The 22,817-nt window shown below is 40.8% G+C and overlaps 1 protein-coding gene and 1 long non-coding RNA gene across 12 annotated transcripts in view; one reads left to right on the forward strand and one right to left on the reverse strand.

The window, feature by feature from the left end:
- LOC309647882 overlaps window positions 1-22,817 on the reverse strand; it is a 655,782-nt gene that overhangs the window by 202,432 nt on the left and 430,533 nt on the right. The window lies entirely within an intron of this gene.
- KATNAL1 (katanin catalytic subunit A1 like 1) overlaps window positions 1-22,817 on the forward strand; it is a 209,466-nt gene that overhangs the window by 89,466 nt on the left and 97,183 nt on the right. For 3 of the 11 annotated variants that reach the window (XM_082435678.1, XM_082435673.1, XM_082435676.1), the window contains one exon: window positions 18,724-22,764. The exons of 2 other annotated variants lie outside the window; for them this stretch is intronic. In XM_082435678.1, the coding sequence (XP_082291804.1) occupies window positions 18,724-19,094 (371 nt within the window). In that variant the 3' untranslated portion in view covers window positions 19,095-22,764. 6 more of the 11 variants (XR_014256318.1, XR_014256319.1, XM_082435677.1 and 3 more) reach the window with 6 other exon arrangements.

The following is a 22,817-nucleotide window of genomic DNA, read 5'->3' on the forward strand; positions in this document are numbered from 1 at the left end:
TTCATACCTTATGTATCCTATTTGTGTCTATTTGCATTTCTTAATACTGTGTTGTACTTTTCTACTTACCTTTTTTTTCATTAGTGCTTCTTCCTACTTCCATGTCATAATTTATGGTGCTCTCATTTCCCAGATTGTTCTCTCTCTTCCTTTGTATTTAAATTTTATTGATTTTTCAAAGTCGACATGAAAGCATACCAATTCTATGAAGTCTTCTTTGCCCTGGTCTCTCTCCCTGTGTGGACTTCACTCCCCTGGGTGTTTCCTCTGTTATCTATCCCCCAGGTGGTCCTTAATAGAAGGGATCTGGCTATTCTCTGTCTCCCTCTAATCCTGTTTGTTGATTGACTGAAGGTGGTGTGTGTGATGGGGCAACCGCCATTTACTGAGCGCTGCCTGTGGACCGGGCTTTACGTGTATTAGCTCATTTAACCCTCACATCAGGCTTGTGAGGTAGATTCTGTTCTTATCTTTACTTATGAGAAACTGAGGCCCCGAGCAGTTAGGTATCCTGCCCGGTGCGGCAGAGCAGGGATGTGCGCCCCGGCCATCTGGCCCCAGAGCACACGCTCCTTATCTGCCGTGCTGGACTGCCTCCGGTACTCAAGAAGAAGTTGTGTGATCCATCTAACAGTGTTTATTTAAATTTAAAATGTGTATTAACTTGGTTATGTAGCATTGGCAGTTCTTTATACTGTTGTTAACACATTAACCCCTCGTTAAATCCTTTCACAAGCTTATTACATATCATTAATTCAGTTTTATAGAGATGATAAATCCTGCTTAGAATCTTCTAACAAATCATAGATACAACCAGTGTTAAAAGTTATCTTTCCCAAATCATAGTTACTAGGGAAGAGGAGAATGCTTCCTACTAAGCTTCAGTCCCACCAGGCCCTCACTTATGAGCAGGTTTATGCTCCAAAGTTCATTTAAGTTGACTGTCAGGAACTTTGTTTCTGGGGGCGAATGCGTTATATTAAACTCGATGCTTTAAGTTCTTAGGGCAGGCCACAGTAAAGCATTCTGATTTGCAGATACAGTGGTGTTCTAACATGGGAACTGAAAGAGCAAAGCGATGTTCGTTCACTACCGTCCACCTGCTGTGTGTGGAGCTCTTGGGCTGAACGTGGAGCTTCCCCTGCGGCATCCGGGGCACGCGCACCTCGCGCGGCAGCGGCCCTGCGAGCTCCCTCCCTTCCCCGTCTTTCTCCCCACAGCCCTCTGGCCGACCACCTGGGCGGAGGACTTCCTGGGCCCGCACCGCCTGTGGGTACCCCTGCTCACCGCAGGGGGGGCCTGTGGCTGAAGGTGGTCAAGGATAGGAGCGCCCGAGGTGAAGGGACTCTGGAGGTCACAGTTTCCTAGTCACACGCAGGTCCTGCCTGCTTGCTGCTTCTCTCTTTACTCTGGCTGCTCTTTGCGTTGCTTTGCTCCGTCTTACTTCAAGTGTGTGTGTGTGTGTGTGTGTGTGTGTGTGTGTGTGTGAGAGTGAAATATAACTCAGATACAAAAAAATCTGTTAAAATGTCCAATTTGTCCAATAATTGGCAAAGCCAACAACCGTCGAGCCACCTGCTAGGACAGGAAGTGGGGCAGTACCAGACCCCCGACGCCCCGGGTGTGCTCCTTCCCAGCACCAGACCCCCGACGCCCCGGGTATGTTCCTTCCCAGCACCAGACCCCCGACGCCCCGGGTATGTTCCTTCCCAGCACAGCTCCCTTCCTGCTCTGCTGGCGATCGCTGTCACTCCTTTTATGGAAATAATTTATTGTTTTTCCTTATAACTTTATCACCTAGTCATGTATCCCCCCACACGCAGTTTTACCTCCTCTTAAACTTTACATAAATGAATCACGTTAATTGTGCTCATTTGTATCTTGCATATTTTGCTCAGTGTGTTTTTAAGATTCATCCATGTTGTGACATGTAGAGGCAGCTCGTGTTTGTGGCGGTGTGCTGTTCCATTGTATTAGTTTGCTGGGGCTGCCATAACACAGTACACCCACAGACTGGGTGACTTCAACAAGGGAAGCTTATTTTCTCACCGTTCTGTAGGCTACAGGTCCAAGATGAAGGTGTTGGCAGGATTGGTTTCCTTCTAGGGCCTCTTTCCTTAGCTTGTAGGTGGCCATTTTCTTTTAATGTCCTCATGTGGTCTTTCCTCATGTTGTGTGTCTCTGTGTCCTAGTCTTCTTGTAAAGATACCAGTCATATTGGATTAGGGCCCACCCATCTGACTCATTTTACCTTAATTACCTTTTCAAAGGTCCTGTCTCCAAATACAGTCACATTCTGAGGTATCAGAGGTTAGAGCTTCAACATAAGAATTTAGCGGGGGACACAGTTCAGCCCATAACATCCATTATGTGATTCTGCCACAATTATCCATCATATTTTTTGATGGACGTTATGATTATTTCCAGTTTTAGGCTATTATACTGCTGTGAGCATTCTTCTACATGTATAATGGTGCAAGTGCCTAAGTTTCTTTAGGCCAGGATGGAGCATTCCATCCTAGGAGTGAATTGCTAGGTCATGTTGCATAGCTGAAACATCAGTGGATACATTGTTTCATACAATGTTTCATCAGTGAAACATTTGTCAGTGGATAAATCCAGTCTGTCTTCCAGAGTGGTTGCTTCAGTTTACACTCCTCCCAGCAATGTATGAGAGTTCCCGTTGTTTCACATTTTTCCATCACTTGGTATTGTCAGACTTTTAAATGCGTACCAGTCTTTTCGTGTGCAGTGCTTATTGCGGTTTAATTTGTATTTCCTATATTATTAAAGAATTTGAACATCTTTTCCTTTATTGTTTGGCCATTTTGATTTTGTGATATATTTGTTCAAGTTTTTTGTCCATTTTTCTATTAGGTGGTCTGACTTTTTCTTAATGATTTGTAAGAAGTCCTTAAATATTCTAGATATAAGTTTTTTGTTAAATCTGGTGTAAATATTTTCTCAAACTCTGTAGATTGTGTGTTTTCACTGTTTTACAGTGTCTTTTGATGAATAGGCGTTCCTAATTTTAATGTGGTCAGTTTATCCGTCTTTTTCCTTGTAGTCGATTTTTTAATGTATCTTAAGAATATTTACTGTGAGGTCATTAAGATAGATTCCTGTTTTATCTTCTAAAATGCTTATAATTTTGCACCTTATGTTTAGATCAGTAATATATCTGGCACTGATTTTTATGTATGGTGAGGATGACCCAGTCCCATTTTTTCTCTGTGAGTAGTCAGTTCTGGCATCGTTTATTGATAAGACCCTCCTTTCTCCCACTGCCCCGAACCACCTGCGTCACAAATCAGGTGTCCATAGTATAGGCTCTGCTCTGCTCCTAGGCTCTCCATGCTGTGTCACGGATCTGCTTGTCTCTCTCTGCAAGAGTGTTAGACAGATTTGAATCCTATTGCTTTGTAGTAGAGCAGTTCCTCCTGCCTTGCTATTGTCCAGAGTGTCTTGGTTATTCTTGGTTCTTTCCATTAACATTTTCATATCTGCCTGTCAGGTTCCACAAACAGACCCGTTGGGGTCTTCGATGGAATGCCTTAACTCTGTAAGATCATTTGGGGGGGAAATTGTCAATGTCATGAAAGACAAAACAAAGTAACACTGGGGAACTGTTTGACGAAGACTAAAGAGAGACAATAACTTTAATGTAATGTGTAATGGTTTTTAAGAAAGTAATAAAGGCCTGGGACAAATGCGTACATTTTAATCTGGATTGTGTATTAGATGACACTAATGTACCAGTGTTAAATTTCCTGTTAAGTGTGATGATTGTATGGATACCTTTGTTCTTAGGAGATACATGCTGAAGAATTCAAGGTAAAGTGTTGTGTGGCCTATAGCTAGCTCTCAGTTCATAAATGAGAGTGGGGAGGAGAGGAGAGGGCAAGGGAGTGATAATGGCAAAATGTTGACAATTGGTGAATCTAGAGAAAAGGTAAATGAGTGTTCACTTTTTTTTTTTTTTTACCTGAAGATTTAAAATTTTTCAGAATAAAAATTGGGAAAATTAAATTTCACTTTGTATATCAGGAAATCGTAGAGAGCCGGATCCGAGCTAATTTTGCATTATCTTAGTGTGCTATATTAAGCAGATTTGTCACAAAAACTGATGGTGAAACAGCAAGCAAGATTGGTTATTAAAAAATTCTGTTTGTTTCAGCTTACTCGATACACATTTCAATCATATTGGAACAGCAAATGTCTGTGGGCCAGCTCTCCAAGTAAAAAATATGTTAATAAGCGTTTTGTGCCAATTGCTGATTGCTAGGAAAAGAAAACTGGATTTTTAAAAAATACTGATTAGAGTTCTGGAAATCTTTTCCTATGTCACACTAAAAGGTGAGCAAAGTAACTCACAGGAGTTACACACCATGCAATCTAGTTTCATAAAGCTAGGCTAAATATTTTTTTTACAAAAGCATTTCTGGTGCTTGAATACTAATGTTTTTATTTTTCATAAAGGATCTCAGACCCTTTGTTCTCATAGCAAGTATCTTCACAATCTATTAGGAAAACTCTGAGTTTTGTTTCAATTATTAGTTATTACAGCCAAGGCACACAGGAAGTTAAATGATTCCACTAGTCATGCAGTGAATTAGTAATATTAGTGGACTCACAGTTGTTGACTTTTCTTTGCATTAGACTCTTTCTTTTCCTGAATGTTGAATAGGTGATTTCTTATCAAAATGATTTGTAAAGTAAAACGTCTAATAATAACAACAAAAAAAATCTTCTAACAGCAAAAGGAAGAACTGAGCTTCTGAAAATCAATCTTCGTGAGGTTGAATTGGATCCTGATATTCAACTGGAAGATATAGCAGAGAAGATTGAGGGCTATTCTGGTGCTGATATAACTAATGTTTGCAGGTATTTTTTTTTTTTTAATGATCCGTGACGTTAGACATTAGTTATGGATTTATCAGGAGGACTTGTCTTAAAGTCAGTGTGCAGTTGACCCTTGAACGATGAAGGTTTGAACTGTGTGGATTTTTTTCACTAAATATATACTGTAGTACTACAGGATCTGCGGTTGGTTGAATCTGGAATTGTGGGTAAGGAGGAATTGCTCGTTCAGAGGGCTGCCTATAAGTTATTCCCGGATTTTCAACTGTGCCAAGGGTCTGCACCCCTAACCCCCGTGTTGTTCAAGGGTCAACTGTAGTTCACCTTTTATAGCCTTTGATTTTTAAGAAATTGTTTTGCCCAACTTGGTAATAAATGACTTTGACAACCTAAGGTTAATTTAGCCCTAAATTGGAGACTAGCTGCATCAACATAAAATAATATCATTTTGTTTTGGTTGGCATTATTTTACTATATGCAGATGAACAAAGGTGATCAATTATATATAGATAGATAGATAGATAGATAGATAGATAGATAGATATAGATATATGTATGTAAATTTCCCTTTCAATTTAGTGACATCATAACTTTTAGACAATTCACATCACTCAGTGAAGAGGATTTGTTTTTAGTACTTAACTTCCCTAACAATACTTAAATTGACATCAGTAGCCTTTCTTTAAAACCATAACATCTGTGTTACTCATTTTTCTACGAGTATTTGTCCTATACGCGTGTAAGTTTAGTGGCACTCAATAAGCTCACAATAGCTTCTACTATTACCATAGTAAAATGTATAAAAATCTGAAGTTTTGGTTGGCTTGGCTGCCTAATAGCTTTTTCGTGAGCACTAGTTGTACACTTCTTCCTAACCTGCGTAATTATTTACAAGTGATCAGAATGAGCTGAAAATAGGATCCAGAGAAGCCAGATTTTCTCTCTTCACTTGCCCACAAATATTCCATGTAGGGAATTCCACATCCACTGTATTTAGATATATTCATGCTCCAGAGAGAGAGAGGTTCCTGGCTTTACCTCCTCTAATTAGGTTGTAGACAAACTGGTATAATATTTGAGTTATCTTAATGTTAGCCGTATGTTTATTTCCAAGTATGCAATTCAGTATTTTATAATTCTCCTTCAGTTTCCTAGACTTCTGGGCTGTCTTTGAGGAGCAAGTGGGGAAAAGAAAATTCAGTACCATCTGAGCCCAACCTAGACTTTTAGGATTCATTACAGTATTTTTTATGTTTAAGTCCTTTGCATCCTGTTTTAACCTTTCCTGAGCCCTCAGGATGTCTCTGAAGTGGAAAATTCTGAGCAGCATGGTAAAAACATATAAAATGATCTTTTGAATGTTTTCCCTTAACATTATCACAATTGAGTATGTTTAAAACATTTGCAACAATAAGTATTCACTGATTTTGGTATATTTTTAGGGATGCCTCTTTAATGGCAATGAGACGACGAATCAATGGCCTAAGTCCAGAAGAGATCCGTGCACTTTCTAAAGAGGAACTTCAGATGCCTGTTACCAAAGGAGACTTTGAATTGGCTCTTAAGAAAATTGCTAAGTCTGTCTCTGCTGCAGACTTGGAGAAATATGAAAAGTGGATGGTTGAATTTGGATCTGCTTGAATTTCTGTCAGCTCTTTCATTTCTGGTATTTTTGTTTATAAAATGTGAAGAAATTCCAGCAATTTTTTAAAAAAACAGGTTTGGAACTTTACATTGGAGAGATTTTCTCTTAAAGAAAAAATTTAAAACACAAAGAACATACATATACTTGAGAAGTAAGAAAAGCTTACATAGAGAGCCTGATAGCCACGTATCCATGCATTACAGTTGCACACCCTAACCAGAGTATCGGGGGCTGAAGAAAGCGACCAGTGTGCTATTGTAGAAACTTGTTTACAGAAAATGTAGAAGGAGCTCTGTTTCTCACTAGTGTTCATTGTTTTTTAGTTTTTTCTATTCTTTGCTCTGAACATGAGGGACCTATATCTGTTGGCTTTTAACATCAAAACTGGGTTTGTGTCAGATCTATTATTTGTTGTTAAGAATTATGGTTTTGGATTAAATAATGAATCTGCTAGTTAAACCTTTAGAATTCACCTACTACTGTTAGAGTCTGTTATATAGTTTGAGTTTTCCCTTCCTTTCCCTCACCATTCCCTCTACTAGCTATTTAATCACTTATTGAGCTTTATGGGGGAATAGCCTCATGCTTTGTGGTTTTTGAATCCTTTTGCCAAGTGGCTTCTCCGGTCTTCAGTATTTTTTTTGCTGGCAATATTTCATATTGGAAGGGTGGAAAGAACATCATGTTTGCGTAAGATGCTCTTTTTCATTCTAGACTTCTGAGTTTGTTTTCACTTTTCTTTCAATATGTTCAACAGATAAACCCTTGATTTTTCTCAGCTCAAACATTGTTTTTTGCTGAATTTGCCTTTCATATTCTAAATAAATGCTTTGGTATTCTAAACAAGTCCACTCTCTTGTGGCTAATGCAAAACAAACAAAGCAAAATCTTTATGGTTTTCGAGCCTTGTTTATTAACAAAATAACATCGTGCATAATGAACAACGAACATTTAGGAATCATTCCTTGTCTAGGTTGAGTGCTTGTACGCATGCTAAGATTAGGTTAGAAATATGACATGCCCATTCTTTTCAGCAGGAATTAGACTGTAGAAGGAGGCCAGAAAAGGAGAGGCCATGTATCTAGTCACAAGTAGAGAAGCCTAGTGTTAGTTTTTAAAAATTGTATTTATCCTATTTTGATTGGGCAACCTCTGCTTTAATAGTCAAGCTTTAAAAAATTTGTATTTGATGATATCCTGAATTTTCAATTTTGGACAGTTTAAAACCAAAAATAACATATAGCTTTTTTTGACAGTTAAAGATAAACTCTTAACAGCTTCCTTAAGAGATTTCTTCCCCCTACTTAGAACTATATACCACAGTATTCATCTAATGCTTTAAATTACCCCCCTTTCCTCTGAGGCATAGATTTATAAGAGTTAAAATCATGAGATATCATGATTTTATTTTAATTGATTTAGTTCATCTTAAAAGTTGAAATGAGAGAACTTTCCTTTTATTCATGAACTTTTAAAATAAAGAAATAAATAATCCCACTAAGATAATCTTGCAGACTATTGCCATCCAGTAAGTTATTTTTTTCCTGAAGTCCTAGGGGGCAGTCATTAAAACCTTAGTGTTTTGATTGCCAAAACTTGTTTGCATAGTTTAGTTGATTAGTCAGACCATTTTTCTAGATTTCATGTTATTTGTCTTGGCTTACATTTCAATTTTTTTCTGAATTCTTCATGCATAATGACATGGTAATTTTGATTTTTTAAAAACTATCAGTTGAGCAGTATTTGGAGACTCAAGCCTCCTAGGAGCTTATCTTTACTGTGTTAAGTCAGTCCGGTGTGCTTTTTTATTTCCCTTGTTTCTCATTTTGCTCTGTCAGTGGATGGTGAATGCTTTGTATGTATTAACCCCTTAAAGGATCCTGAGGAGATCCCTAGGGCGTTCTGTCCAACCTTTCCTGCACGTGGTATGTACATTGTCTTTATTGCAAGACTGTGTTGCCTTACCCAGAATGAGAGAATTTTTGTGTTTTATTTTATTTTTTCTGTTGTATTATCAAATTAGAAAGATCTGGTTCCTTTAATTCATCTGAAAACCTGAGTGCTGGGGGTTCTTCAACACAGCGATGTCGGGACTAAGTTTTCTACACTTCCGTCTCGCAGATATCTGATCAGATAGTCCTCCATTTTAGTAGGATCATGTTGGTTGCTTACCGTGTACCTGCCCCTTGGGTGGGCGCTCTGTGGCCACAGAGTTGGACCAGGCAGTGCAGTACCGACTGGGCACTTCCTGTAATTACACCGTGTAGCTTCTGGCTCCAACTAATGAAGCGATTTCAGTTTATAAATGGAAGGCACAGTAACCTGCGTGTTGCTTTGGAAAGATAACATTTAAAAGTTTTTCTCTCTTTAAATTTGCTTTAAAATTAGAAGTGGTATCCATTTGCTTGAACAACAGAACTATTATAGATCTTGTCTATTTTCATGAACAATTTTTGTCATTTCCCAAGCTACATGTTTATTGTAAACACATACACATGCAATTATGGCAAACATGTAAACATGTTACATGTTTATTTCAAACATTTTGCTTGCACAATTCCTTTATTTTTAAAAAGAAATTAATATCAATGGAATGTGCCAGACAAATGGCTCTCTAATGTAGGCTGAAACCTTCTAGTAATCCACGTAGAAAATAGACGATGACATCACAGACTTTATCTTCAGTCAGCAGCAGTGTGGGCATTCCAGAATGACCAAACACACTCTGGGCTTGGACCTCTACCTCCCAAAATGCCAAGACAGCTTGGAAGAGGTAACATGTTGTGGTCTAGCTGCCTAACTGGGGGTTTCGTTTGGGCTCCAGAGACTGCAGTTTTTATGATGTGATATTTGACTGTCCAAAAATAGGCTGAAATCACTAATTACTCAAAAAATGAGCAAGCAAGTGTCTGGTGAATCTACCGTAAAACAACATACATCTACATCAGGAAAAATGTGTGTACACAGCCCAGATTTTCAATATAAGTGTCACTCTTTCACTTTGCTACATGTAGCTTGACTCTTTTGAACAGAAAGTATTGATACTGTAGGTTTTGAACAGCTTGAGTTTGTTTGAATTCCCTCCTTGGCAGTTTCTGTATACACTGCCGTATCCATGATGAGAATCATAGACCAGTTGATGCAGTTCTGTTTCACTTTCCTGACCCTAACAACCTTGAGGTAAAGTGAAGGATGAGGCAGGTATTGCTTGTCATGTGGGCTTTGGCTTCTTCTGTGTTGTCTTGATTATTGAATCTTTTGGCATAATAGTAGATGCCCACTCCTTTTCTCTTGTGAATGATAAGTCACCTCAGGGTATTTCCTGTGTGATAGACATAAAATGTTAAGGATAATTGCTGCCCTTTTCCAAGAAAGGGCCACTTTAACCATATGAAGAAACAAGAGTAATCCTTCTTTTAACATTTGTTTTGTATCTTCTGTTCCATAATGGTTTTGATTGTGTAGTAGTTTTTACATACCACTTAATTTGTGATGTACATAATATTTATGTGAATCTAAGAATCTGTCACCATAGAAAAGGGTAGGAATTACAGTTGGAAGGCGTGTTAGGGGAATACAAATATTTAAACCCCAAATGTTTTATCCTTATATCCGCTAATTATTTTTTTTTTCAGAAAAAGCTAAAAACTGTAATAATTACTATGTTTACTTATTTATACTTTTAAATTAGGCTTTTTGTACTTATTTATTTGATTTTTTAGGACATTTGCTTTTAATGTTGTTTTCTCTTGTGAAAACTATATGAATATTTAAAAAATAAAGTCCCTAAGATAACACATATGTTTTTAAACATTCACAAATTAACAATAATTCTTTGAATTTTTATTAGGTTTTTTGGCTCCGGACAACTCTTTAACTTTAGGAATATTTCTCAATTTCCACATGACTTGTTAATAAAAACAGGAAAAATATTAAGGTAACGTCATCAAATTTATTCTTTTTACTTTACCTTTCTCCTTTGTTGATTGATTTTATTTTATATGTATAGAAATAACCTAGATTCTGCTTTGTCACCAGCAGTGTGTAGGTTTCTGTACATATGGAAATTTGGTAGGGAATTAACGTGGAGGTTTTCCTCCTAGGACTCCCATTTGACTTTATGTTCAAAATTATAAAATGCACTTTTGTTTTACAACCTCTGAAATGACTAAATATTGCCCTTTGGAAAACCTGAGTCTTTGCACGTGTTATTTCCAGAGTCTACCTCAGTCAAACAGGCTTAGTTTTAGGTGCGAATGAATTGAAACCATATTGAAATTCAGTTCGTTATCTATCGTACCTATGTGTTCATCTAAGCACTTCCTTCTCTCTCCTCTCTCACTCACTTTTTTTAACACTGAAATTTCCCTTGGAAATATTTGTTGTTCCTCCTCTGGGAAAGCCATATATTCCAAGTGAAGCCTCTACAGCATGTCTGGGAGAGGCTTGCCCTCGTTGTTGGGACGGCTTCATCCCTCCATGTGCCTCGTGTCAAGGAGTGGTTTCAAACACAATACACGTCCTCCCGTTTTCTCATAGCTTCGTAAATACAGACTCATGTGACAGCATTAAAAGACTTGGGACCTCACTGTTCCTGTACAAGGACCTAAGTACTTCATGGAAACACACAGAGGTGGACACGTGACATGTGTGTTCACACGGCAGCAGGGCAGCAGGCGTCGCCTTCGGTTAACACTGTGCGGACACAGTGTCCAGCGAGATCACTATGTGCTGTAAGTGTTTCGTTAAGATTTTTGTTTCAGTGTCTGTCTCCCAGTATTTTGAACCTAATTTAAAGAAAAAGACGTTTCCAAATTGTATTTATTAAATGTGCTTTTCCTTACCTTTTGTGCGGCTACATCACTAGCTTCATGAGCTTAGCTGTGTCTGTGCATAGGTTGTAGTTTGGTAATAAATTTCTAGAGTGTGGCTTGTCAGTGTTTTCTTTGTGGTTCATATTTGATCTACAGTCGCTGGTCCACTTATTGCCGCCAGTGGGAGTAACAAATCCCTCACTAGTAAGGGATGGCTTTTTCCGGAGTTTTCGTTCTTATAAAATCACATATTGTGAACCTGACATTCTGTGTTTGCCGTGCATTATGCTAATAATTTCAAGGTTGATGCGGGTAAGATAAGAATGGCTTTTCAATTAATTCTAACTGGTTTAACAAATACACGTATTTGTGTAGCACCATTGCAAGGTGGATGTTCCATAAGGTGAATTTTCCACGTGACTGTGTCTTTTTTTTTTTTTCTTTCCTGTTTCCATTTTTTTTAACATCTTTATTGGAGTATAATTGCTTTACAATGTTGTGTTAGTTTCTGCTATATAACAAAGTGAATCAGCTATACATATACATATATCCCCGTATCTCCTCCCTGTTGCATCTCCCTCGCACCCCTCTAGGTGGTCACAAAGCACGGAGCTGATCTCCCTGTGCCATGCGGCTGCTTCCCACTAGCTAGCTATTTTACATTTGGTAGTGTGTATATGTCCATGCCACTCTCTCACTTTGTCCCAGCTTACCCTTCCCCCTCCCCGTGTCCTCAAGTCCGTTCTCTACATCTGCGCCACATGACTGTGTCTTTATGTTATGAATTCTCCAAAACTATTTTTTTTTTAGTTCACAGGCTTCATTTTTTTGAGCAATTTTATGTTTACAGAAAAATTAACCTGTATATGAGGGGAGTTCTCATATACTTCTCCCCCTCCCCACCCCCCCCCCCCCCGCCATTTCCCCTTTTATCAGTATCTCGCTTTAGTGTGATCTGCTTGTTTTAGTTGGGTCAGTATTGATTATTACTAAAGTTCATAGTTTATATTACAGTTCATTGGGTTTGGACGAAAGCATAGTGTCACATATCCACCATTACAGTGTTGTACAGAATCGTTTCACTGACCTGAAATCCTCCCTGCCCTGCCTGTTCATCTTTGCCCCTCCTCTTAACCCCTGGCACCCACTGATCTCTCTACTGTCTCCACAGTTTGCCTTTTCCAGAATGTCATATAGCTGCGATCATGCAGTATGTACCCTCTTTAGACAGGCTTCTTGCACTTAGCCATATGCATTTACGGTTCCTCCTTGTCTTTTTGTGGCTTGATAGTTCATTTCTCTTCATCATGGAATAATACTCCATGACATGGATGTGCCAGTTTGTTTATCCATCACCTACTGAAGGGCATCCTGGTTGCTTCCAGGTTTTAGCATTTATGAATAAAACTGCTATAAACATTCCTGCGCAGGGTTTTGTTTGGACATAAGTTTTCAACTCATTTGAGTAAACACCTAAGAGTACTGTTGGTGGAATGTATGGTAAGAGTATGTTTAGCTTTGTGAGAAGCTGCCAGACTGCCTTTCAGAGTGGCCGCACCATTTGCATTCCCACCGGTGATGAGTGAGAGCCCCGTTGTTCCACATCCTCACCGGCACTTGGTGTTGTCAGGGTTCCGACGGTGCCGTGCTGATAGGTGTGTCGTGGGTTCTCATTGCTGTTTTAATTTTCAGTTCTCTAATGACATGATGTTGAACATCTTTTCATATGCTCATCTATTTTTAATTGGTTTTTATTGAAACCTTTCTAAAAGATATCACCCTTGTTCTCTGACTTTGTAGAGAATTTGAACGTAACCTTTTCTTTGTGATTCAGAGTTCTCCTTGTGATGTGCTACCCTCAGCAGCTAGTGGAGGGACAGCAGGGCTTTTCTGCCTGTCACTCAGTGGTCTTTGAGTTTTGGTGTTTGCTTCTATAGCATTTTTACTCTTCTGTTATCAGGCTGTCAACCTTTATTTCTCTTCCAATTTCCAACCTGCGGTCTTCAGTGAACCTAATGAAAAGGAACAGTTGTTAGGCGTGTTAGAATTGCGGGTAAATTAGGAGTACAGCCATTTGGGGATAAGGAGTGATAGGGAGGTCTGTTCTTTGAGCGTTCGTGTTTGTGTCATTTATCTAGGCCATCTGTGCCCTTTCTAGCTTTATCTTTAGTTCCCAGAGTGTTCCAGGTAGACCAAGTGTGAAGTAGATATTTATGCATCATTATTTTGTCATGTAGTTGTATAATATTTATAGCTGGAAGGCACCTAGCAACAATTTAATTCCGTGGCTCCACTTTTTTTCTTGCTGTCACCATTGAGGTTTTGATCTCTTAAAGGATATGAAGAAAAAGAATGAGGGACAAAATTAATTAAGGACGAAAGTAGGACACATGTGTGGCTCGGGCCTTCCCTTCCGTCCTTCCTACTTTCTCCAGGTGTATGGCCGGTGCCGCCCTGAGATGGCTCACGGCAGAACACACTGGAGTGCTAGGGGCCTGCTCGGGGCCAGGAGTTCAGGTGGAAACGGCGAGGCAAGATGGAAGCGTTGCCTGGCCAGCGGCAGCAGCTGCCTTGCAAATGGCTGGGTGGAAAGGCAGGGTGGGCTCAAGTCTCACCTGGCTGATTGCATCAACCCAGGCTCAGATTCAGGAGACTGGTGCACCGTGCTTTCCTCCCTGCCTGTCTGGGTATCACCGCGTTCAGCTGCTCCTGGCCCAGCAGACCCGAACCTGGGAGCAAATGACTTGGTCCAGTCCCCTCGTGTCACAGGTAAAGGAACTGTGCCCAGGGAGATTTTAAGATCTGTGTTCAAGATCACATTCTGAACTGGGAAATGGGACTTACATCTATTTCTGATCTTAACAAATATGCAGGTAAGGTATAAAGAAAGCAAGCCAGACAGGGGAACATTTATTAAGGACCTTAAAGCCTCTGCAGCATGGTGCCAATACAGACTGTTCACCTAAGTTGATGATAGTTAAGAATAAGAAGTATCAGATAAATTAACATCATAGGACTGGCACTAACATTTATAATGTTTACTGTATGCAAGATACTGTACTTTTATTGCTTTATTAAATCCACACATTAGTTCTAAGATGTATTTACTATTATGCTCTTGTTGCAGAAGAAGAAACTGAGGCTTATAGAGTGATTTGCTCTAGTCATTTGGCTCCTAAGAAGTAGAAGAAGGAATGGAACCTAAGTCAGTCTAGTTCCAGAGCCTAGTCCTTTGCCATATTCCAAGGTTACTTTCAACAACGTTAAATGCAAAAGTACTCAATTCTTGAAATAAATATGTTAACATTCACCCATTTTTCTGAGGTTATTAATCACCGTTTTACCGTCCCTTTCCTGTAACGCTTTTTTTACCAGGAGACTTCTGGGCAGACTACAGTGATATATTCTGTTACAATATTTATGTTTATAATAATAGGAAAAAATAATGGCTTGTGTTGTGGGATTGACATGACTTTGGGAATATTGTTGCTCTACGTTATATCAGAGTGTCAATATACAGCTGTTTCTTCTTCAGGGCCGGTTTTATGAAATGAACTGATCATTCTAAGAGTTTCCATGAATCATATTTAAATCACCAACTTAAGTGATATAGAGCTCAGTCGTTTATTTTTACTAATAAGATTCCTGACCGTGTTCTGCACAGAGGGCGGCAGCTCCAAAGTCCTCAGCTGTACGTATGGTCGCCATCAGTTACCAGGAGAGCAGCCCCATGTACTTGCCCTGGCTTCAGTGTCCGTATTTGAAGAACTACCCCAGAGCTGAGTTTAGCTCTGAACGTTCAAAATGCTTTCAATCAGCACACCTTAAATAACTTCTTTCAACAAATAACTAATCATGGTATGACTACTGTATTCCATAACATAAATCCTAAACTATAGTGTTAGTAATTAGTGTTGTAATTAGAGATGGGTGAATCAAGCTTCATTTGGGATTTGTAAAATACGTCCAGCTATTTTTCAAACTTTCTGAAATATATTTTATAACATTTCTCAAACATACTTTACCAAGCATATTTCCTTTAAGTTTTAAACCCTTGTGTATTTCAAGGTGAATTCAATCCATAAGTTTATGATTCATTTGTGCCTAACTCATAGAAATTATTTTTTAAGAACAACTTGGTTTCTAAGGCCTTAGGAAACCCTTCTCATGAAATCTGTAAGCTTTTAAAAGCCTTTTCCTGAATCAAACTTTTTTTCCTCAAAGATAAATGTGTGTGAAATGTTTTAGTTTGGTTTACAATGCAGAGCCCATGTTTCAAAATCTAAGCTAGTTCTGAATTTAGTACAAGTTATTCTGCCTTTACTGTAAGAACTGGCTTCGTTTGTGTCTCTTCAAAGCACGTCTCTGTGAAGAGCTGGTAATAACAGTGCTCTCTTGAAAACCCAGCACACCGACATTCCGTGCCGTCTCCCGGAGTTGTAGCACAGGGGACAGACATGCGTTGATCAAACACAGCAAACCGAATTAGCTGTTCATCAGGGATCTGTCGTGTGCTGATCGTGTATACATGTTTGTACGTATTCAGATATACATGTACACACTCATAAAAATGCTTAAGTCCTTGTAGGTTGTCTTTTTTGTTTTGACCTCTATTTAGAAATTTAACAAGATGATATTGTATTCTGGATTAAATTAATAATTTACTGTGAAATGACCGTAATTGTTCTCATCTCTCTTCGAAGAGCACTGTTTTTCACCTGAGATTTAGTTCACAGGTTTCTGTTGCCTAGCAGTGGGTCTTTGAGAACAGTTTTTTGTATAGTTTTAAATGAACGGATTGATGGTGTGAAATCTTCTTAGAAAAAGTAAGGTTATTGCAGTGAAGGTAAAAGGAAATATGCTGACAACTAATTGGACAAAATGTCATCCAGCACAGCGGCTCTGGAAGAGATTTGCAGAAACATAGCAACATAAGAATGGACTTTGCTCAAGGCAGCTAGAAACTGCATCCAGAAATATTCATGGTAAAAGAAAAGCACCATTCTCCTAGGTTCTCATTAGGAAATGGTATGAAATACATATTTGCTTATCATAAGAAACAACCTCTTTAGTTCCTATTCTTAATGACAACTCTCATTTTCCCCCTGATTTTTTTTAGTGTGGGATTATTAAACAATGAAAAACATCTTTTCTGTGCTTTTCAAAGTATACCAGTTTCTTATATATTTTATTAGTTTGTACTATAAATGAACTTTTAATATTTTAGAAAAATCTTTTATGATAGATGAATTCCTTTTGAAATTTAGCACCTGAATTTTTCTTTATTCAAACTGAAATGAAAAACCTCTTGCAGGAAGGGAGACTTTTACCTTTTGCTTTTATATGATAATTATTTTACTTTATAAAGGAAATATGCTTACAAATTTATTAAGGTGGTTTTTAAGGAGCAGTATTTATAGAAATCCAGTCAGTGGTTGCCCTTGCTTCTGCCTCCTAAAAGCCCTCGGCCTGAAAGTGAGTCGCGGCTCTTGACCTCATTGCCTGTGCCTTGTAGGGCAGGATTGTGCTGGGCATTTCGTGTGGCCGGGGACAGCGCTCTACAAGCTCCTGTGACGATGTCTCTGCATCAGGAAGACGTTTGTGAGTTTTACACGATAGTTTACACCATATTACAATATATTTACTATATTGATAATCTACAGAATATTTGCAATTTATAAAAATATGCACAAAATTAGAAAATTTAAGGACTGTAAATATGAAAACATGAAAAATAATTTTATTGGCACAAAATGCCCTCCAAAAATCATGAATAATATTTGTATCGAGAACTATGAGATTAAATATGGTTCACTTTTTAAAAAAAAACCTTGGGCTAGACTAACTAGGTACAGCGATTTAGTTAATTTTAGTGCTTAGTTTTAATGACTTTTGTAGATGAAAAAGTTACCTGACAAAAGTGTGTAGATCCAAGTGGAAGAAATAAATCATTGGCTGCAGTTATAAATCATGAGCTTCATTTTTTAATCACAGCCACTAATTATGCAGAACTTTTCATTTAACTTTGGCTGTTAAATTTGCATCTTCCCTGGTGTCAGTCAGTTCTTGCAAATTAATTGGAAGGTTACATTTTGTATGAATAGTTTCAAAACCCACTGAACCTCTTCATTTGGAAGATTTTTATTATTATTTTTTTATCACCATGAGTTTACATTTTATTTTATTCTAAAGAACACTTGTGTGCACATTATAATGTGAATGACTACAGTTCCACTGCTGAGGAGAATCTAACCTAAACGTGGTAATAGCTGGAACACAAAATGGGTTCCTCTTAAGATGAATTTGCTCAAGATCTCTAAAATCTATCTTTGTGAATTAGCTTCATAATGTATTACACAGGCATATATGTGTTTCATAATTTGCATTGTGAATGATCAATATTTTTTGAATAATTGCAATGTGGAAGATATTTAAATAGGGAAAATTGTTTCAAGTTTAAATTGCACATATTAGAGTTTCTAATAAGAAACTCACTGTTTTCGGCAACAAAGTGACAGAACAATGGAAACAAATCCTCGTGATCAGGGCCTGGGAGTCTTCCCTCCGCCGGCCACCCTGACCCTCATATGCCCATAAATTCCAGTTCTCAGTCAGTCCCACTGATTGTTTTCCTGATTCTTCTCAGTCTGGAGGTGATGGTCCTTAAATGACTTAGGACAAGTTTAATTCCCGTCCTGAGTTTTCATTTCTCGTCAGACTTGGAATAATTCCTGACTTCTGGATATGATATGAATCTATCACTGTCCATTTCTTCCTCTTCATTTATCAGTGATCCCTGCGCCGCGTCCACCACGGTTCCTCCACCGCGTGGGGAAAGCATGCCCCGGGCGGTGCGCTCGCTGCTTCCTGTACTGGGAACGTTGGCTCTTGTCCTGGTTGGGGGGACGTGCAAGTAGCTGTCGCTCCCGAGGAGGATGGCGCTTGCCCGCCTGTCCTTGTTCATGGAGGGATAGAGCTGCTCAGCTAAATGTGAGTGGGCTTGTCGGGGGACGGAGAGCAGAACAGAGGCTCTCGTTCCTGACAGGGAAGTGCAAAGGGGTGAGAGTCAGACCGGAAGGAAGAATCGAGAAAGGAGGAGGCTGAGTTTTCAGAGGGAAGCAATCTCCGTGTGTTCTGTGACTGGGTGAGGGAGGTTGGCATGAACTGCAAATGTCTGGTCTTATTTGGGCCGTGCATACTCTGGTCATCGCACCATCCCGGCCCTTTGGCTAGAGATCTGTTGTTTTGGGAACAAGGATCTGTCCCAGGCGAGCACTGTGGGGTTGGGAGAACTTCAGCTCGGGAGCCAGAACCGGGATTCCAGCCCCAGCTCCGCCGCTTCCCAGCTGGGTGACGCGGGGCAAGTTGCTCATCCTCTCTGTGCCTCTGTTTTCTCACCTTCAGATGGAGATGATGATGATGGACCTTCCCTACAGGACTGCTGGGAAGATGAAATGAGATACTTGAAATATAAAGTGCTTGTCAGTTTCTGGCCCCATAATAAACCCTCAATAAATGTGAGCCGCACCCGTCTGCTCGAGCTGGCTCCCCACAGGCTTTCTCAGAGCCAATTTTTTTTTTTAAGTTGTTTTGTTTTTTTTTTTTTCCTTTGGCTGCGTTGGGTCTTCGTTGCTGCACATGGGTTTTCTCTAGTTGCGGAGAGTGGCGGCTACTCTTTGCTGCGGGGCGCGGGCTTCTCATTGCCGTGGCTTCTCTTGCTGCAGAGCACGGGCTTCAGGCGTGCGGGCTCAGTAGTTGTGGCTGGTGAGCTCTAGAGCGCAGGCTCAGTAGTTGTGGTGCGCGGGCTTAGTTGGTCCACAGCCTGTGGGATCTTCCCGAACCAGGGCTCGAACCCGTGTTCCCTGCATTGGCAGGTGGATTCTTAACCACTGAGCCACCATGAATGTCCCTCGGAGCCAATTGTTGAATATTTTAAAATGTTGCAAGTCTTTCAACCTGTTGATAGCCTGAAATTGGCTATGGTGAGAGTATTTACACCGTGGAAATCGGCAAACAGCGCAAGTGAGGATTCCTCCTCCACACGCCCCCTTGCGGAGCCAGTTGACAGCACATCACTGGTTAGCTCTTTTTATTTAATATGGGTTTTGTTTGTTCCTGCAAATAAAGCAGCTCTGGATGCCTAGCCTGGCTCTTTGTCAGTCCCTCTCAGATACGTCGATGCAGTGGTGAGGAAGACTCCTGACCCTGTGCTCAGAGCGCATGGGGTCTGTTTGCTTGGCAGTGTGCCATTTGGACTCAAGGGGGGAATGGCTGCTTTGGATCTGCCGTAATTAGGGACCCCTCTCTTCCCTGAGCTAGAGTTTGCTCCGACACTTTTATTGTGATGTAACAGAAATCTTAGGACACCAGAAATAGACCAAAGTGTCCCACTACCCTTTCATTCCCTGACACACACTGCCTGAGCTGTATCTAGGCGGTACCCACACTGCTTTCAGCCTCTCACCAAAGGTGAGATTCTGCAGTCACCCCTGGATTGGCGTGGCTTCCCTAGCGGTCATGGTAGACCCGTGTACACAGAAGTGTTTTGCCAAATGCTTGTGAGAGCTCTTAGGCTATTTTTCAGCAAAGGTAAGAGAGGCAGGATGAAGAGAGGGTCCTGCTCTCACTGCTTTTAGTACCTTTTGTGAACCAAAACACGGGTTGTAGTAGCGCTCAGCTCGAACTCTCTTGCCTCATTTAGCAGACTAAAGCTCAAATTTCTCCCTCTTTACAATAGGAACAAAAAAAGCAAGCATAATTTCTCAAGAAGAGGCACTTTAAATATGGAATTTACAAACTACACACTGTCTCACTGTCTTTCCTTACTGCAGATACATGTACATGTCCTAGAGAAGGTCACACAGGTAGAGCTTCGTGCACTTCGCTTAAGAATCACAGACCAGAGTTGCAGTTTGTTAGTCTCATTTGCTTTTCACAGAAAGAAAAAGCATTACATGATGTCAGAGGGTTTCAGGTTCCATAAAGGGGAGTTTTCCAAGGTTTTCTGGGTAAGGAAGTTTTCTGTGTAATCCATGGGGGATTGTGCACAAAGGGCGCCTGGAAAGGTCTAGCCAGGACTTATTTCTCCAGGTTTTCTAATTTGAATCTCATACAGATATTAATTGATTTATGTAGGTCTATTATTTAGACCTATATAAAGTCAGTTTAACTTATTGAGTGCCCGGTAGATTTGAGGCCCAGCCATTGCCTTAAGGAACTCGTCCCGGTCGAGAAAGCCCTGAAACAAACCATCACCGAATCCTAGATGCATGAGCCACGGTGAGCATGTGACTGAGCAGCGGTGTGGAGGAGGAGAACCGCAGAGGAGGTGATGTCCTGAATCATGAAGAGGAGTTCACCACATGGCGAGAGTGGGAATCCTAGCCCAGTAGCGGCGACGGTCACCGCCTTCCTGCTGACTTGTGTTACAGTTATTAGTTGCCTTTTACCAGAGCAGGTTCTATTACACACTAGACGGTGAGCTCTGGGAGGTCAGGGAGCGGGGGTCATCGCCGTCTCCCCCGCAGGACTCCGCACACAGGGGGGGCTCCGTCCCCAGGGGGCAGTGAGAATCCTACAAGAAGCCTCTTTCTTCACTGTGACCCCGTAAGCAAAGCCCTTGTGAAGAACCTGACACGAGGAAACATTCACTGTGTGATGATGGCAAAGCTGGACGTTAGTCTGTGGACCTGGCGTTAGTAAACACAAAACTTCATTTCCGCTCATTTTTATGTAGCTTAAAGGTCCCTTATCTTGAGCACCGGTTGTGGAGTTGTCGCGAGACTGCCTTGCCGGTCTTCTCAGGAGGGGCGGTGGCCCGGCCATAGTCCCTGCGTGTACAGGCCCCGCAGCAGCACGCCTCGGGTGCTTTGGTCGTGACTGCCGTGGATGACGGCACTGCTCCGCGGTCACAGGGTCTTCTCAGTGCTACGAAATTCCCCTCCATTCCTCCAGGTCCACGTGCGGCCTGGGAGCCCATCTTGGAGTTGTCTATGGGATAGAATTTTTTCCACGTGTGGATGAAGCCTACTTTATAAATCAAAAGGCACTTCTTAATTTGCAGTTGTATATTAACTTCACACATTTCAAATTGAAATTCACACAATCTATTTTGCATTACTCACGCTTAATAGTAATTTCTTTTGGCTATTGCCCTCAGGCTGTATAAGAATGAAAAAAAATAGATTTGAGTTCTTTATTTTGACTGTGTTCACATGTAAATCTAATTAGTTCTCTTTCTCTTTTTTTCTCTTAAAGTAACATACACATTACTCTCTGAACAAAGACTGATAAGTAGGCGCAGGTTTGCCTTATAACCATGTTCATCTCACCTAGACTATGATGTCAATTCACTTGGAAAATTCATCTGTTTTTCTGCCCTAATTTGCTGCATAAAGTTGATGTGTGCCACTAATAGATACGATATCCGCCTGTCACATGGTGGGGACGGTGACGTCCAGATTAGGTAATGGTTTAAGCCTGGTCTGTTTCAGAGCTGAAAGGGACCTTGCAGATCATTGAATCGGGCGTTCCTCATACTGAGTGAGAGAAGACATTTGTTCTATGCGAAATCTTTAAATACTGTGTTTTCATTCAGATGAACAACCGCAAAACAATAGAAGCACAGACTGGCCCCTGGAGATGACCTCTCTGAACTGAGAACCGCTGTGAGGTTTCAAAGGTGGCGTGACTTGGCTTCAGGGATAGGATCAAGGTTTTCTGCAGACGTGCGGGAATTCAGTCATCAGGGAGTGGCCCGGCGCCTCTGGCTGATAGGTCCCGGGTCCCTCGTTACCCCATTGAGCCCCAGTTAGATACATAGTGAATCGAGGGCCTCACCGTAACGGTGGCGTCTTGCCAGCCCCAAGTTCCTGTCTGAGGCAGCCGGTGCTGCGAATTTGGAGAGTTGCGTATTTCCGGTGTCCGTGGTGCCGCGTTATAAGGCGGCCGCCGCCAGGAGCGCTCATCCAAAGAGCACACGTTAGCCAGGTCATGCTTGTCCTTCTTTGGGTGTTTATCCTATGTGCCCCGTGGCGTGGTGGACCAGTCAGCTTTCTCTAGGTGAGACTGAGGGTGTGAAGTGACCCCCACTTTTCAGTGGCCGCACTAGCAAAGGCGTGCTTCCTGTTCTCATGTCACCTGCAGCTCTGCTTTGGCTCTGATTCTGCTCCCTGCGCGGTGTCTTCTTGAGACCCCTAAAACCTTCAGTGGCCCCTGTCCTCGTGGCACAGGGAGGAGAGCAGGAGGTCTCGGAAGCCCTCCAAGGCTCTTCGAACTCCTCTTGAGATGTCGCATACGTCGTGTCTGTTACGTTCCACTGGTCAAAACAAGTCATATGGCCAAACATTTTGTCAGTGGAACCGGGAAATATTCTCTCCAAGAGGCGTCACATGGCGGAGGCTGGAGATGTATAATCCTCCTCCGGGGAGGGGGTGAGTAATTGGGCACAGGTGGTGCCCACACATGTAACTGCCCTTCACAGCCACTTGCCATCCTGG

The sequence above is a fragment of the Balaenoptera physalus genome (genome assembly GCF_965194825.1).
Source record: "Balaenoptera physalus genome assembly, chromosome: 18".
Taxonomy (NCBI): Eukaryota; Metazoa; Chordata; class Mammalia; order Artiodactyla; family Balaenopteridae; genus Balaenoptera; species Balaenoptera physalus.